The 15,290-nt window shown below is 42.1% G+C and overlaps 1 protein-coding gene across 1 annotated transcript in view; it reads right to left on the bottom strand.

The window, feature by feature from the left end:
* Window positions 1-6,413: 6,413 nt before the first annotated feature.
* The window catches only part of EMILIN3 (elastin microfibril interfacer 3), a gene marked incomplete at both ends in the record, with an annotated part of 34,077 nt that continues 25,200 nt past the window's right edge, over window positions 6,414-15,290 (bottom strand). Inside the window, 2 exons of the mRNA XM_083358809.1 lie at window positions 6,414-8,308; window positions 11,187-11,437. Of these exons, the coding sequence (XP_083214935.1) occupies window positions 6,414-8,308; window positions 11,187-11,437 (2,146 nt within the window). The remainder of the gene's footprint in view (window positions 8,309-11,186; window positions 11,438-15,290) is intronic.

The raw sequence follows: 15,290 nt of genomic DNA, 5'->3' as shown, positions 1-15,290 counted from the left end.
TCCCCATCGTGGGAATTGATGATCCCACGACCCGCTCATGAGCCCCGGCGACAACGCCACCCCGTTCTCCCCCTGTGCATTCAGACCCAAGTCTGGCCTGAACCATGGTTGATTGGCCAGCCCCCATAGCCAGACAACCCCTATCTCCCACCCCACTCCCTAGCCCTATAAAAAATTTTGATAAAAAAATAATCAGAGGCTTTCTAGATTTACATTGACGGCCCCTGCCCCTGCCCAGCCATCTCTCAGAGACCCAAAACTCGGGCCCGTCATCGAGGTTAGAAATGTTTAAGGAGGCGGGTCGCACCCAGGAGAGGGGGGCACCCCTGAGGGCGTACAAATCGTGCTCGTATATTGCCGCATGAGTCCAAAAAAGTCTAAACAGTCCAGGATAGGCATCCCTTAATTGTCCATGGGAGGATTGAACATGAAGACAGATGTCTGGATCCCCACCCAACTTCACTGCCACTCAGTTGGGTGCCCCCAGAGACAGGCCGCTCCCCGCCCTCTCATGACGGGTTGAGACTCCGTTCCTGGGGGTGGACCAGGTATCCTCTGGGTAGGCAAACCCCATAGAGCTCCCACCTCTATGAGGTTGCAAATGGTGAAGTCCAGCCACTCTCCCACCGTGGCCGATACCCAGGTGTGTCGAAAGTCCAAAGGGAGAGGGCGGAGGGTAGGCAGGCAGATGGTAAGAAAATGTGTCCAAGGCAAAGAGGGTAGGCAGGCCAGAGTAAAAAAGATAGTCTGAACCACTGGCGTCACTGCAAAAGCAGTCCGAAGATGATACAAGATGCAAGAGCCCCATGTCGTCCTTGCTCCGGTAAGATAACCCCCGGTCATCCTCTTCGCCACCAAAGCGGTTTGAAGACGCCGTCGCCATAAGAGGCGGCCTGAAGCAAGGGTAAAGATCAACCATCGCCGCCGAGATGAATAATAGTCGCCCTCTCCACCGCCAAAACGGCCCGAGGGCGACACCGCCACCGAAGCGGGCCAAGGCGGCTTGGGGCCACATGGGAATCCCGCCGCCGCCGAAAAGGTCAAAAGCCCAAAAAAGGTACCAAAGCCAGCAGCCAGCTCCCGCAGACGGGGCAACAGTCTCAGAAACGCCGGTACAGCTAAAAACGGCCCTAAAGCAAGCTGGTGAATTCCCGAGCGTCCGGAGCATGCCATCGTCACCGTCGCCGCCAAACCCGGGCCGCCGCCACCACCGCCAAGCGCGGCCCAAAGAATCATCGCTCAGGCTGCAGCCCGCGCCGAGGCCGACGCCCACGCCGTCGCCGCCATCATCACCGCCGCCGACCGGACAGCCTCACGGGCCTCACGGGCGTACTCCTCACCGACGGGCGTCCTCCTCATCAACCCGAGCCGGCCCAAGAACACCAAAGTGGCCTGGACGGCCCGAAAGCAGCAGGGAGCGCCACACCAGATAGGGGCAGCCCAGACGCTCCGGAGAAGGTAAAAAACGGCGGGGAGAAGCAGCCGGAGGGCAGCAGGGCCAGCAGCCAGCAGCCGGTCACTCGAAAAACACAAGTCCAGACCGCTGCCGACTTCGTCAGCCTCCGCGTTGCCACTCTGCCACTCACCAAAAACCCCAATCCCATCTCAGCAAGCCATACGGCTTGCGAGGGGCTCTCAAGGGACGCCTATCAGCTGGAGCTCGCGGAGCTCAGCCGAGCACGTCCGCCATCTTGGGCATGCATAGGAAAAAACAAAAAAAACAAAACCCCAGACTGCAAGATCAATGAGATGAGGAGGTTGATAATTTGCCCAGGTTCGCCTGGTGCGCCAGTTGCGGCCCTATCTGGACCGAGATGCCCTACGCACAGTCACACATGCGTTCATGACCTCCTGGTTGGACTACTGCAACGCTCTCTACATGGGGCTGCCCTTGAGGACCACTCGAAGGCTTCAACTGGTGCAGAATGCAGCCGCGCGAGTTGTGATGGGGGTTTCCCGATACTCCCATGTAACACCTCTGCTCCGCGAGCTGCATTGGCTTCCAGTTGCCCTCCGGGTGAGATTCAAGGTGCTGGTGATGACCTATAAAGCCCTAAATGGCTTGGGTCCGGGATATTTGAGGGAACACCTGCTGCCGGCATCAAGCTCCCTTCGTCCTGTGTGCTCCCACAGGAAGGGCCTTCTCAGGATACCGCCGGCAAAAGATTGCCGGCGGGTAATACCCAGGGGGAGGGCCTTCTCTGTGGGTGCGCCTGCCCTTTGGAACCCGCTACCCGTAGAGCTCAGGACTGCCCCAGACCTTCGTTCATTCCGTCGGGACCTGAATACCTGGCTCTTTGAGCTTTCCGGCCAGGACTGAGAATTTTAATTGTAATTTTATTTTAATTGGGTTTTAATTGGAGTTTAATAGGGGTTTTATTTTATTCAAGGACTAAATTTAATTATTTTAATTGCTCTTAACTTTTGTAATTTGTATTGTTATTTTAAATTCCTTGTGAACCACCCTGAGTCCTATGGAAGAAGGGCGGTATATAAGTCCAATAAACATAAACATAAACATAATCAAATTCATTTGAAAGGAGCTAAAATAAGACGGTTCCTTCCATACAATCCAGTTCCTGATTGAAATGAGCCAGTGCATATAGAACTAGAATTTGAGATAATAGAATGTATGTAGATTATTTGCATATGGTAAACCACTTTACCCAGAATATCCCTGTAATATTTAATGCAAGAGACTGTATAGGACAAATTGACAAATGGAAATATATCATGTACTGTAATAAGGGGCCTCTATTACTGTACTCTAATAGAAGCCACTTCCAACAGCATGTGACAGAAACTAATGTAATAATACTTCCAAGAAAAGGGGAGAGGTTATATAATAGTCATATAGGTCTATTCATTGGCTTTAACAATAACAAACCAAATGCAGCCTCCACATTAGAATTGTTGTAGTTCCAACATCTGGAAGTAAACAACTATAATTTCATCAGTGCCTCTAAATTTTTTGATAGAATGTGGATGCTTGAACTCAGAATGCTGAACTATACTTCATGTTCAAAATCTTAGATAACTTATGCGTAAGTTTAATTGAAACCAGTTACAGTTACGTCTGGTAAATGTATGTACAATAAGATCAATTGCCAGGCCCCAAAACATTGATTATGAAACCCACTAATAAGTTCCAACCTCTCCACAAAGCCACCCCGTGAGAATTCGTTACAATAAAGAGCGGGGGGGGAGTGAAACCCGTGCCTTTTTCACAGGGAACGCAGAATGTTCAGAAAAAGTGGATTGAGTTGAGGATATCACTCATAACAACTAACAACACTGAGATAGTGGATTTCTCCTAGATTTGCATCAGGAGGGCATTGAATGAAGTCCTGAGATCAATACACTAATGCCCTGATCGGCTGTTTGAAGCAGCCATTGAATCTTCCTTGGAGATCCTGTTCTGTTTGCAGAATAACCTTGCAATGCGACACTTAATTGCTCTGTTGGGGGACTTGGAATTTGAGGACAAAGAACATAAAGGTTTCAAATCTCTTTCTGGGTGGGATATCTTTCAATACATATGTTTATACTGTCTGACATAATGTGATATATTTACCCAGTTTAATAAAAGCAACATTTACATAACTGATTTCAAGTATTCAAACCATTTCATGCACATTACCTTTACAACAACCCTGCAAGGTAAAAGAAATAGAAAGATGAATATACTCTGGTTTAGAGCGAAGGTTTGGCTGGAAAGATTTTTTTCTGATAAACATAAATTCCTATAGAGAAATACAAGATGCACTAGGATAATTTCTTCTCTTTCATTAAGAGTATTGGCTTTCTCCGATTTTTAATTTTGCTCTGATTCATTATTGAGAAGTGGCATAAAATTTTGTTATGGAATAAAGTTACTAATTTGGATTAATTTCTTGGGTACTACTCATCAGTAAGTGTAGATCATTCCTGAGTGCCCACTGGGCTGCTAGACCAATAAAGAAAAATGTGCCACAACCATCATTTTGTTCCAGGGAAGAACAAGAAAAGGAACTGGCATCTCAGCCATGAAGAATGATACAGCTATACTAGGAAAGCATCTCTTGATGCTCTTCATTAGCAGTTGACTAGGTTAAAGGTTATGAATTAGCTAAGAAAAGGGTTAGGAGGTGAGCAGGAAATGAAACATTTTGCCCTGTTGTAGTAACTATGTACATTCTTGTTTACATTTTCATTTCTTCATATAAATTTAAGCATAGTATTCCATCCAGAGTTCTCACCTGAGGCACAAATGACTAGGTTCAAATGATATTTTGTACACTTTATGCAAGGACCTAGCTCACTTCAGAAATCTCTAATGCTGGGAAAAGTGGAAGGAAAGAGAACAACCAGTGATAAAGTGGGTGGACTTGATTATAGGTGTGATGTGTGAAAACCTTGAAGGACCAGGTCAGTGACAGCTCATTCTAGAGAATGTTAATTTATGTGTCTACTAACAGTTGAGGGCAGATTGATTTCACAAAATCAACCCACCAGATAGTTGCATATTGTGTGAAGAAGGTACATCTAGGAATTAGCTCTTTAGGAGTCACAAGTAGAAGAACAGCTTTTTGGATCCAAAGGAGGAAGGGCCCTTCAGACCTAGTGTGGGCTGTATGTATGTGGATTATTGCCATCCATTTCTTTAAAAAGTCACAATCACAGATACTATTTGAAAACCCCTGCTGGACCCAGAGTACTTTCCTACTCTGCATCCAATGTCCTGTAACTATCACATGCTCTATCTAACTTTCTCTTAATTACTGCATGGTGAGTCCTTCATATGTGCACCTGAAACATTTTCTCTAGCCACTATGTAAAGTTATGCGAATTGCCCAGTAATTTAATGTGGAAGCAAAAATGTAAAAGTGGGTCCAATCATAGGAGAAAAGCATAGAAGAGACCTTCAGTTGCAGGACAGAATATTCTTATTGAGGTTTATCTGCAGCTAAGTTCTTCTGACATTCTCTTGAGCATCTAATGGTAGTCATACATACCAATGGATTAATACACTAAGTTTAACTTTTCTTATTTCTCAGTCTTAAATTTAGTTCAGCATGATTCTGCTTCAGTTTGGATCAAAACAAATTCATTTTAAAATTAAATGTATTTTCATCAGTATTGCTTATAATTTTTATATGACATTATGCATTAGAACTTAAAATATATTTGTGTGATAGTTTCACTAATGTATGCATTTTTATGCATGTTTCCCAAATACATATGTGTAGGTGATTACACACACACACACACACACACACACACACACATTCTGTATTGCTGAGTGGGAAATAATATGAATTTTGAAGTATATTTGCTTCTATTTGTAGATTGACTTGAAATAAATTAAATGTGAATTAAACAAATTTGGATTATTACATGCCATTTCTGTTATACTACCTTAAGAGCAATTCCCTTGAAAAGAAGGCTATCATTCTCAAAAATAAATAAGTGAGAATAAATAGAAGAATTGGTTGTTCAAGAGTGCCCAAGAAGTAATCAGATTAAAATATGTTGGGTACAATAATAATAATCTTGTGCAATTGAACTTCTTCCATTTTTACAAAAATAGGAAGCAACAGTATAGTAATGCTACAACGCTATATTATGCATGCTTTCTTTTCTTCTGTTCCTAGAATTGCAATAAGCTATCTGTTGAATCTAGCCCGGTGACCTGCTCCTTACCATCCTTCATGCAAAAGTCAGATTGCACAGTTTTTAAGAATATCAGCTTGAAAAATTCAGCTTGATCTCTGTGTAGGACAATGCAATAGGGAAAATAACTATGTTCTGTACTAGGGGATTCTTTTATTGGGTTCAGCTCTTATCATGCTGCTGAACTACATGAATACCCCATAAATTTGTATCAGTTGATGCTATCAGGTAGAATTCAAACTTGTATTTTGGAGATTTTATATGAAATGGGTGGAGGAAGTCTTATCTTAAATCAGAGCCATCATATGACTCTGACTATTGTATTATGGCCTCTGAAAATAATTTCCCTTCTAGTAGATGAATAAATCTGGCAGATATTGCGTTTCTTTGTTTCAGTCCTTAATTATTAGATTTTGATTTATTCCCAAAGCAAAGAACCATTTAAAAAAGATTGTCTCCAGTTTCCACTTGAACTGAACTATGTATTAGAAATGTAACCTAAATATGACCTGAAATTGGGAAGGCACTCTGCTATGTAAGTACAGTTGTTAAATATCTGTAGAAAGAACACTTAATGACAAACATACTTACATTGTAATAAAAAAAATCATATCAAAGAAATCAGGGAAAGGACAATAGCAGCTTTTAAAGTTCAGTGCCCTTCCCCCTCTCAAAACCAAAATAAAACCAAATTCCTGGTACCATCTCTTTGGAGTCTGTACGACATAAGTTAGGTATACTTTGGACCCAATATACGGTAACTAATGTTGGTTGTTTTTCAGCTTGCCTTCTAGGAGACCAACATCTTCGGCTAGTTCTGTAATTTTTGCTTGGCAATCCAACAAGTTATTCTTGAGCACAGTTATTTCCTCAGAGTGTGTAGTTAAAGTTTTGTTAATATGATTCATGTAACCCCACATACTTCCTGCATTGTTCTCCAGTTCATTTTGGATGTGTTCTAGGCTTCCCGTTACTGTGCCCAGTCTGCCACACATATCTTCTATTTGGGCCACACGGTCATCGAATTGGAGCACTTCTTTCTGCAGGCCGAGAGCCAGACTTTTGCAGTTGCTCAAGTCATTGATGATCCTGGATCTCAGCCTTTCAAGGTCTCCCTTTAAATTCAAGACACGCTTGTTACTGAAGAGAAGCTGGGAGTCTTGATTACTGATCTTTTCTTGAAGTGAATGGACTTCATCTTCTATCTTGCGCTCATGATCATCCAAGGATGAGTTAACATGCACTACTGAGTCAGAGTACTGGGAAACAGAATCCTTCAGCCCAGTCAGAGATTTAGTCATGGTGTTCAAATTGATTTTTAATAATGTGATCTCACCTTGCAAGGTTCCAGCTGTTTCCTCCTCAATCCGTCTCTGCATCTCCAAGATAGTAATATTGAGTTTTTGCAGCAGATCTGAGTTGCTGTCCATTCTTAGCAGTAAATCTTGGTTCTTGTTTTGGCAGTCTTCTATCTCTGCACGGAAAATTTCTACCTCTTTGGATTTGGAAGTGCAACCCAACAAGCAAGTGCTCTCCAAGTTAGTCAGTTGGCTCTGTAGTACTTCCAACTTCTCATCTGTTTCTCTTGTTATGGTAGCAAGCTCTCCTTCCAAGAAGGGCATTACAGCTCCATCTAGCCCCATTGCAGAACTGACATTATTCACATCTCCTACAATAGTTATGAGTCTCTCCTCCAAGGTTCTCATTTTGTTTTCAAAAAGAGCTTTTGTACCATCTAGCTCTGATCCCATCAAACCTCTCATGCTGTCCTCTATATTAGAACAACAACTTCCTATTTCCCTCTCTGTAAAATTCAGCCTAGCCTCAAGGTCCACAAAGTGTTCTTCAAAGAGACTCCCCAAAGTGTCGGGGGACAATTCAATATCTACCCTAGAGTTTAGATTTTTCTGAGACTCAGAAATACTACGTAGGCCTTTTTCCAAAATATCCATCCGTTCAGTGAGGTAGTTCAAGTTGCTACAGCAGTTTTCTACAACTGTCAGTCCTTGAATCTGTGTTTCCAGTTGAGAAATGTCTTTCTTGATTTCCAGTTCTTTGCCATCCAGGATCTGCTGAAGTCGGAGGTTGGCTGCTTTCTCTTCCTCACATTGCTGTTTTACTTCCTTGATCTGGTAATCACATGTTCCCTGAATATTTATCAGTTTTTTCTCAAAGCCATCCAAAAGCTCCACCCTTAGGTTGCTAAGCCTGTTGTCTATATATTCTTCTAACATATCAATTGAGGTGAGTGGTGAAGGCCGAGCTGATTCCATTAAGTGTTTGATCTGCCCGTCATGATCTAGGACCATGCCATGCACTTCTTCCAGTAGGTTATTCTTGATTTTCAGTGAATCACTCATTTCAGTCACTTTGCTTAATATCTCACCCACAGGTGGAAAAGGGGAGAGCTCAGCTTTGTCTGCAGCATCCACAATTCCATCAGGAATGATTCCAAATCCCATCGCTGAATCAGGAACAGTTGGACTATTCATGAGGGATCCAATCATTTTACTAGTATCTTCCTGGATGGCAAGTCGCAAGTGATCCCCCAAGCCACTCACCATATTGTATAAGGTATCATAAGACTGTGAGAGACGTCTGACCTCCTCTTCTAGGTGGTTCAGTCTGTCTCCAAACACATCAGGCATTTTTCGACCTAGGAGTAGGATATAAACAGAAATAATGTGACTATTACTTTGTAGATACACTCAGATGATTAGTGTTAGTAATGACCTACAAAGCCCTACATGGCATGGGTCCAGAATACCTTGGGGAGCACCTGCGGCCGGCGTCAACTTCCCTCCGCCTAGTACGCTCCCACAGAGAGGGCCTCCTCAGGGTGCCACCGGTCAAAGAATGCCGACTGGTGGCCCCCAGGGGGAGGGCGTTCTCTGTGGGCGCACCGGATTTATGGAACCATCTTCCGGTCGAGCTCCGGATGGCGCCTGATCTCCGCTCCTTCCGGCGCGATCTTAAAACCCACCTTTTTGAACAAGCTGGCCTGGCCTGATGGGATGGGGTTGGGTTTTATAAATTGGTCTTAACTTTTAATTTGTACTAATTTATTACAGGCATTGCTGTTTAATCACTTTTAATAATTTTTAATTTTTGTATCTTGTTTTTATTATGTATTGTCCTGTTCACCGCCCTGAGTCCTTCGGGAGAAGGGCGGTATACAAATTAAATTAATAAATAATAATAAATAAATAAATTATCATCTGGATTCAGACCATGCTATCCATCAGGGGACCAAAGCTATGTGTGTGTAATGGTATGTTGGAATGACCTTGTAAGACAGATAGAAGAACCATAGATTAGACAATTGTTAAATAAGTGGCAACTGAGTATGCAGAAAAACTGGAAGTATGCTAAACAACTGAGAAGAGACTCTCTCTAGCTTTTAGGATTATAAAAATGGGAGGGGAGAGATGTACTTTCAGACTTGCAAGATTCTGTTAATGTAACCTTATCGTAATTTTAGAGCTAGTATTTCTGAGTGTGCTTCTTGCCTGGACTATCTCACAAGGCTGAGGAGGACTTTGAGTAGCTTTTACAACGCATATCTTATCACTGCATAATCTCAAATAATAATCCAAAACAGGCTTCTGTGCATATGCCACATTCTTCTACCTTTCAATGATACCAGAAGAGGTTGAAATGAATGAGTAATGCAACATGCCCATTTCACTTTTAGAAGTGAGAGGGCACAGCTGCTTTACCAGCAGCTTTGGGGGCTTCCTTTGTTAAAGTTTTTGTCAAAATAACTCATCCATTTGCAGATCTGCACAGCATCCTGTGAAGAGACAGAGCAGCCAGCCCACTGTTATCAAGAGCAAAAGCAGCTAAAATGACTTTTTCTGTTGCTCTACAAATGATGCTCTGCCTGACTCCCAGTATAAGCCTCTTGAATTTATTTAGAGGTGGGTGAATCTGGCAATTTCAATTTATTTTACTTTTCCATTTTAATTTTGATTTACTCCATTTCTGCTTTTGTTAGTTTTGTAAAAACAAAAATCGTATCAACATTTGAGCATATTTTCATTGACATTATTTCTAGTTAACACATTTGGTAGCCTCATATATGCATTCCCCCATTTCACCACATTTAGCATTCTTGCACATATTTCATTAATTCATCTACTGGAAAACCTTCCTGGAGTCAAATATTTGCATTGCTGAAGAGAGAGAAGTCTGCATTTTGAAGAATAATTGCATTTCAATTTGTATAGTGATCTGAATATGTATTGAACAAATTTCTCTCTGTTTCTATGTATTGAATAGTCTGACTGGGTTCATACCACACAATGTTATAATATAGCTTGTCTGGGCTTTCAGAATGTGCAAAATATTTCATTTTGTTCTTTCTCCCAGCTGTGCTGTTTAGTTTTTTTCAGGGCTAGTATTTTTCCACTAGTAAATCGTTTATAAAAGAAAAAAAGTTGTGATAACCTGGATGTTATATGAGCATACAACAGAACGTTTATCTAAGGGTTTTAATTTAATATGATACATGAACCCAACTATAATTAAACCATATCATACCATATCACTCCATGACTTCATAAAACCTATGGTTTTTTTTCAGAGTTTGGAGAACAGCCATTACCTGGGTACTAAATGTTCAGCAAAACCTGACATTAATTAACTGTATTTAGTACCTAGTCTCTATACTGAGGTTAACTTTACATTATAGATATCCTGTAATTTTTTAGATGTAATTATTTGCCCCCCACTCTTGCTTTTTCCTTTGATCTTATCTGGTGATTTCTGCAAAAATCAAAAGCTCAGCATTATTTTGAGTCATATCAGTGGAAGTTTTTAAAAAGACACAAATATCCAAATATGCTTTTTTTTAAGTTTTAACCACAACTATGATTACCTTTATAAAAATATAATATAATAGTGTATGGGTACTATTGGGGGCATGATGGCTCAGATGTTAAAATGCTGGGCTTGCTGATTTAAAGTCACCAGCCGAGGTTCGAGACCTGAGCGCTGCCCAATGGGTTGAGCTCCCGGTACTTGCCCCAGCTCCTGCGCACCTAGAAGTTTGAAAGCATGCGAATGTGAGTAGTAAATAGGTACCAATTTCGTGGAAAGGTAACAGCATCCTGTGCACCTTCGCATATAGTCATGCTGGCCACAGGACCAGGGAAGTGTCTTCAGACAATGCTGGCTCCCTCAGCTAAAAATAGAGATGAGCACCACCCCTTGAGATGGACACAATTGGACAGGGAAACCTTTACCCTTACATTTATGGGCACTATAGAGGCATCGCATAGAATGAATTACTATGCATGGTAGATGTCCTGTCTTAATTTTTCTCGTCAGCCAGACTTTGACTTATGTAGCCATGTATGAACATGTGAATGTGTAATGTGTTTCGTTTAGAGGGTGAGCGATAAAAGTTGTAAGCCTGTGCTTGTTTCTGCATGTCCAACAGATCTGGATAAAAAAGAACAAGGAGCTCTGGCAAGATAATAAAGGCCGTCTTTATGATTCTTGGTGTGACAAAGTCAGATTTGGATCCTCACCATAATTATTCTTTTTTGGTATAGGAAATGAGTCCACAGGGATTTTGGGATGAGGCGGAGCTCTGGGACCTGGAAACAGCTTCTGAGTTTGAGGTATCTTGGGGATGGGATGCTGGGATGGAATTCCTGGTTGACTAGTGGGATTATCATGATGGCATCCTTCTCCCACAAGACCCGGGCAGCATTTCCATGCTATTTCAGTGATTGTCTTGTATCCAATCTTGTACCTGGGTCTGAAGAATGTGTGATACCTAATAGGCAGGAATAAAGAAAGGTAGAGAATTAAGAAATTAAGAATTAAAAATCTGGATACCAATGTCTGTAACACAGGGGTCATGGAAACCTAAAAGGGAAGGGTGGTGGATTATGGAATCACATATAATTTTAGACTGAATTAATATTTTATGATATGTTAAGACTTCCAAGGAGGATTGGAAATGAATTCACATACTGAACATTTGCACAGTGTATAGAATAGTTTTAAAGTACATAGTTATGTCTTGGAACACTTGACAAACTTCTGACTGGAAACAAGTGAAATGATGAGGCAAGAAGAATATCATGAAGGCAAGATACAAACAAACAAATCAATCAGTCCCAACTATAATTGTAAGAAGAAGGTAGGAAAACCCCAAAGGTGCTTTTCCAAAAGGCACCTGGACTTTCTTGGGTTTTTTTCCCTTGAAAATGTTTCGCTTCTTATCCAAGAAGCTTCTTCAGTTCTCTTGGAAGTTTGCTTCTTGGATGAGAAGCAAAATGTTTCAAGGAAAAAAAAATCAAGAAACTCCATTTACCTTTTGGAAAAGCACCTTTGGCACAACCATGCTCTGGGTGATTAAGAATCTGCATACACTAGGTAAGAAAATCAATATGAATATTTTTTTACTATAACTTCAAAATGTATTTTAACACTAGAGGGCAGCAACTTCCATACATAGAGTGTGCAACCGTGATTTGCTCCTGTTGGAATACAGGTTCTCAAAGCCTCCCAGCTGACCCCATTCTCACCCCAGCTCCACTACAACGGTATCAGGATAGTTAAACCATCTGTAGCTCATATTATACCAGAATTTGAAAAAAAAATATTTAAATGATCAAATGATCATATAGCGGTTAGGGGCTATTTATATCTTTGTCCAGTGCAGAAATCCAAATTAAAGCACCCTAAGTGATGGCTAGCCAACCTTTACTTGAACACAGCAGGTAAAGAAGAGCCCGCCATCTTTCTGGTTAATTGATTCAGTTTCTGAACTGCTTGTACTTTTGGAGTTTTTCCTAAACTTCGAACAGAACAAATGAATTATGAAATGAACTTTATGCGGAAGTTATCCATGTTCCATGTTATCTAATGACTGCAATGGTTAATCAGATTGCACAGATAAACACTTCCAAATCACCTGACATGACTTCAGCCAGCATTGTATTTTCCTCTAGAGACAGCTCATGCAGTCTGCTACCAGCCATTGCGTGACAGATCACTGAGCACAATAATCCAGATATTTTGCTCAGAAATTCTGACGTAGCCAGGGAGACTTTGATAGAAACACTTAAAATTGCTATAACAGTGAGTTATATGAATGTATAAACGGATCCTTGGAGATGCTCAAATCTTTACATGCATCCATTGTCATCCATATAATGACGCTCAGTCTTGAAATCCTTCAGACTGGTTGTAATAATATGTACCGAGGCCAATTATAGAAAGTTCTGGTGAGGTATAGACATGCCAGTTGAACACCACAGAGAAAGCCACAAGACTTTGGAATTAAGTGATTGTGTGAGCAGATGCCTGTAGCCATAATTCTCAATGCACAGCCTGATTATGCCATAGTGTACCCCTTATTGTCACGTATACATACTTTACGCTATTAAGCTAATGTTCTACATATCTTCCAGGCTAAAGATAATCCTCAAGCAAATGCTATGGATTAGTTTAGATGTAGCCCTGATCTGAGGCACAGCCTGTCATTCTGTTCTGAAAGTCTCCTGTTGTTTTACGAAATAGCTAATAGTGTCATGAGTTGACTCCTGTTATTATATCTCATTGTCAGTTCTGTCATAAGACTCATCGGGCAAGCATCCTCTCTAATCAATGGGCTGGGTTACACTAAATAATGAGGTTCCTGTACGCATGTACCTCTGATGAACAAATGTTTTTGGCAATTCCCCGGCTATTTTCTGGCATAGAGGATACTGGAAAAATCCTCAGCTTCTGGCAGCCTCCGTTTGGGATTCTGCCCTAAGTCTATGTGCTATTTGAACTTGCCATAAGCTTCTGTTTGCCTTTTATTTTGTTGAATGATATGTGGAAGATCTAAGAATGTAAGGCCTTGGGGAGATTTGCTCCCGAAAGGAATCTCTAGGTTGCTGTGATGAACAACTCTGGTGTGTGCACACAAACGTACACGTGTGCGTGTACACACACACACACACACACACACACACACACACACACACACACACCCCACAAAATAGCCTGGATGGGTTGGAGAATGTAGAAAAAAGCTGCTGTATTGAACCACTGCCAACTGCTTGCCTGGCACACAACCATAACTCTGGCTCCCCGCAGACATCTGGGCCACTGCCTGACTTTTTGTTTTGGCCAAAGGTCAGAGTTGTAAAAAGAGCAAATCATTGCACAGACCAAAGGAGGAAAACAGCTGGCATCAGATCTCTTCTAACAGGCTATGCCGCTCTTACTGCTGTTTCCAGTTAGAAGTGAGACTCTCCTTTTCAGGAGAAAAACAAAAAAAAAAACTTCTCAAAGTGCAAAACACCTCCACTTCACATAACAATAACAGGAAGGATTTATGGCAGCTGCGAAAACAGTTATTAGTGGGCCCCCATGTTGAAAAGAAAGCTCTATCTATTTCTTCATTTCCCAAGCTAGCTAGATATTGTGGTAGGGTTGCTTTGGCCCAGAAAACATTCCCTTTTTCTAGCCTTATTCTTAGTCTGAAGGACAGAAAAGGTAAGACTGCTACTTTCTCATTAAGCCTTGGATTATTAATTGAGAAGGTAACACTACTCAATCAAAAGTATCAGCAGTAGCCAGCCAAAATCTCTGCTTTTGACCAATGGCAGAATCAGGGGTGTCCTTGAAGGAGCTCAAAAAAGTTGAGAAGGCACCTGTGACCTCATGACTAAGGCTTGGGTTTTTGATCCCCTTTACCCTGAGAGACTGCTGAGCATAGCCTCATTTAGCCTGGTCTTCTACCCTACTCGAAAGAGGATAATCCTTGATTTGAAGGGATTTCCTGATGAAATTTAAGATTTATTTATTTATTTCAAGTTAAATTCCACCCAAGTACCAAATCCAAACTCATTTATTAGTTATTATGGTTGTTGTTGCTATTTTCTTGACAGCTTTAACTAAAAAGAATGAAAAAGGCATGAGAAGCAGCTGAATAATGCTGTACCAGTCACTGTCTCTCAGCCCAACCCACTTCAGAAGATTGTTGTGGAGAAAATGGAAGGAGGAAAGGGGATTATGTATATCAGACATGTCAAACACAAGGCCCGGGGCCCAGATCCGGCCCACAAAGTGGTTTTATGTGGCCTGTGAAGCCATCCTGGAAACAGTGAGGGAACAGCCCCTGCTGCCTTGGCTCTGGCCCAGGCCGGCCAGGAGCCAATGTACAATTTTGTGGTAGTCATCTATGCTGAAATACATTCAGTCTTAGCTCCACAAGGCCATCTGGAAACAGTGAGGGACTGGCCCCTGCCACATCGGCCCTGTCCCCTGGGTGCACGCTGGGGAGGTATCACCCTTTGTGAGGAATGAAGAAATGCACCATCACCTGGAAGTGGCCAGCACATGGCCCTGCCTACTTCGGGCAGGCTAGGGGCTGGGCAGCGTTGTGCTTCTCTTCAGGTTTGTGCCACTGGCTCAGCCTCTCGGTGCTGTGAGGAGAGGGCCATGAGCTGGCCACTTCCAGGAGATGGTGCATTTCTTCATTCCTCATGAAGGATGACACTTACTCAGCTGCGTTTCTTTCCTGTTTTTCTCCCTCCCTCATCTCAAATATTTTCCCATCACTGTTCGAAGGAAGGAAGGAAGGAAGGAAGGAAGGAAGGAAGGAAGGAAGGAAGGAAGGAGAGGGA

Source organism: Vipera ursinii (genome assembly GCF_947247035.1).
Source record: "Vipera ursinii genome assembly, chromosome: 3".
Lineage (NCBI taxonomy): Eukaryota > Metazoa > Chordata > Lepidosauria > Squamata > Viperidae > Vipera > Vipera ursinii.
This window is presented reverse-complemented; position numbering and strand designations above follow the sequence as displayed.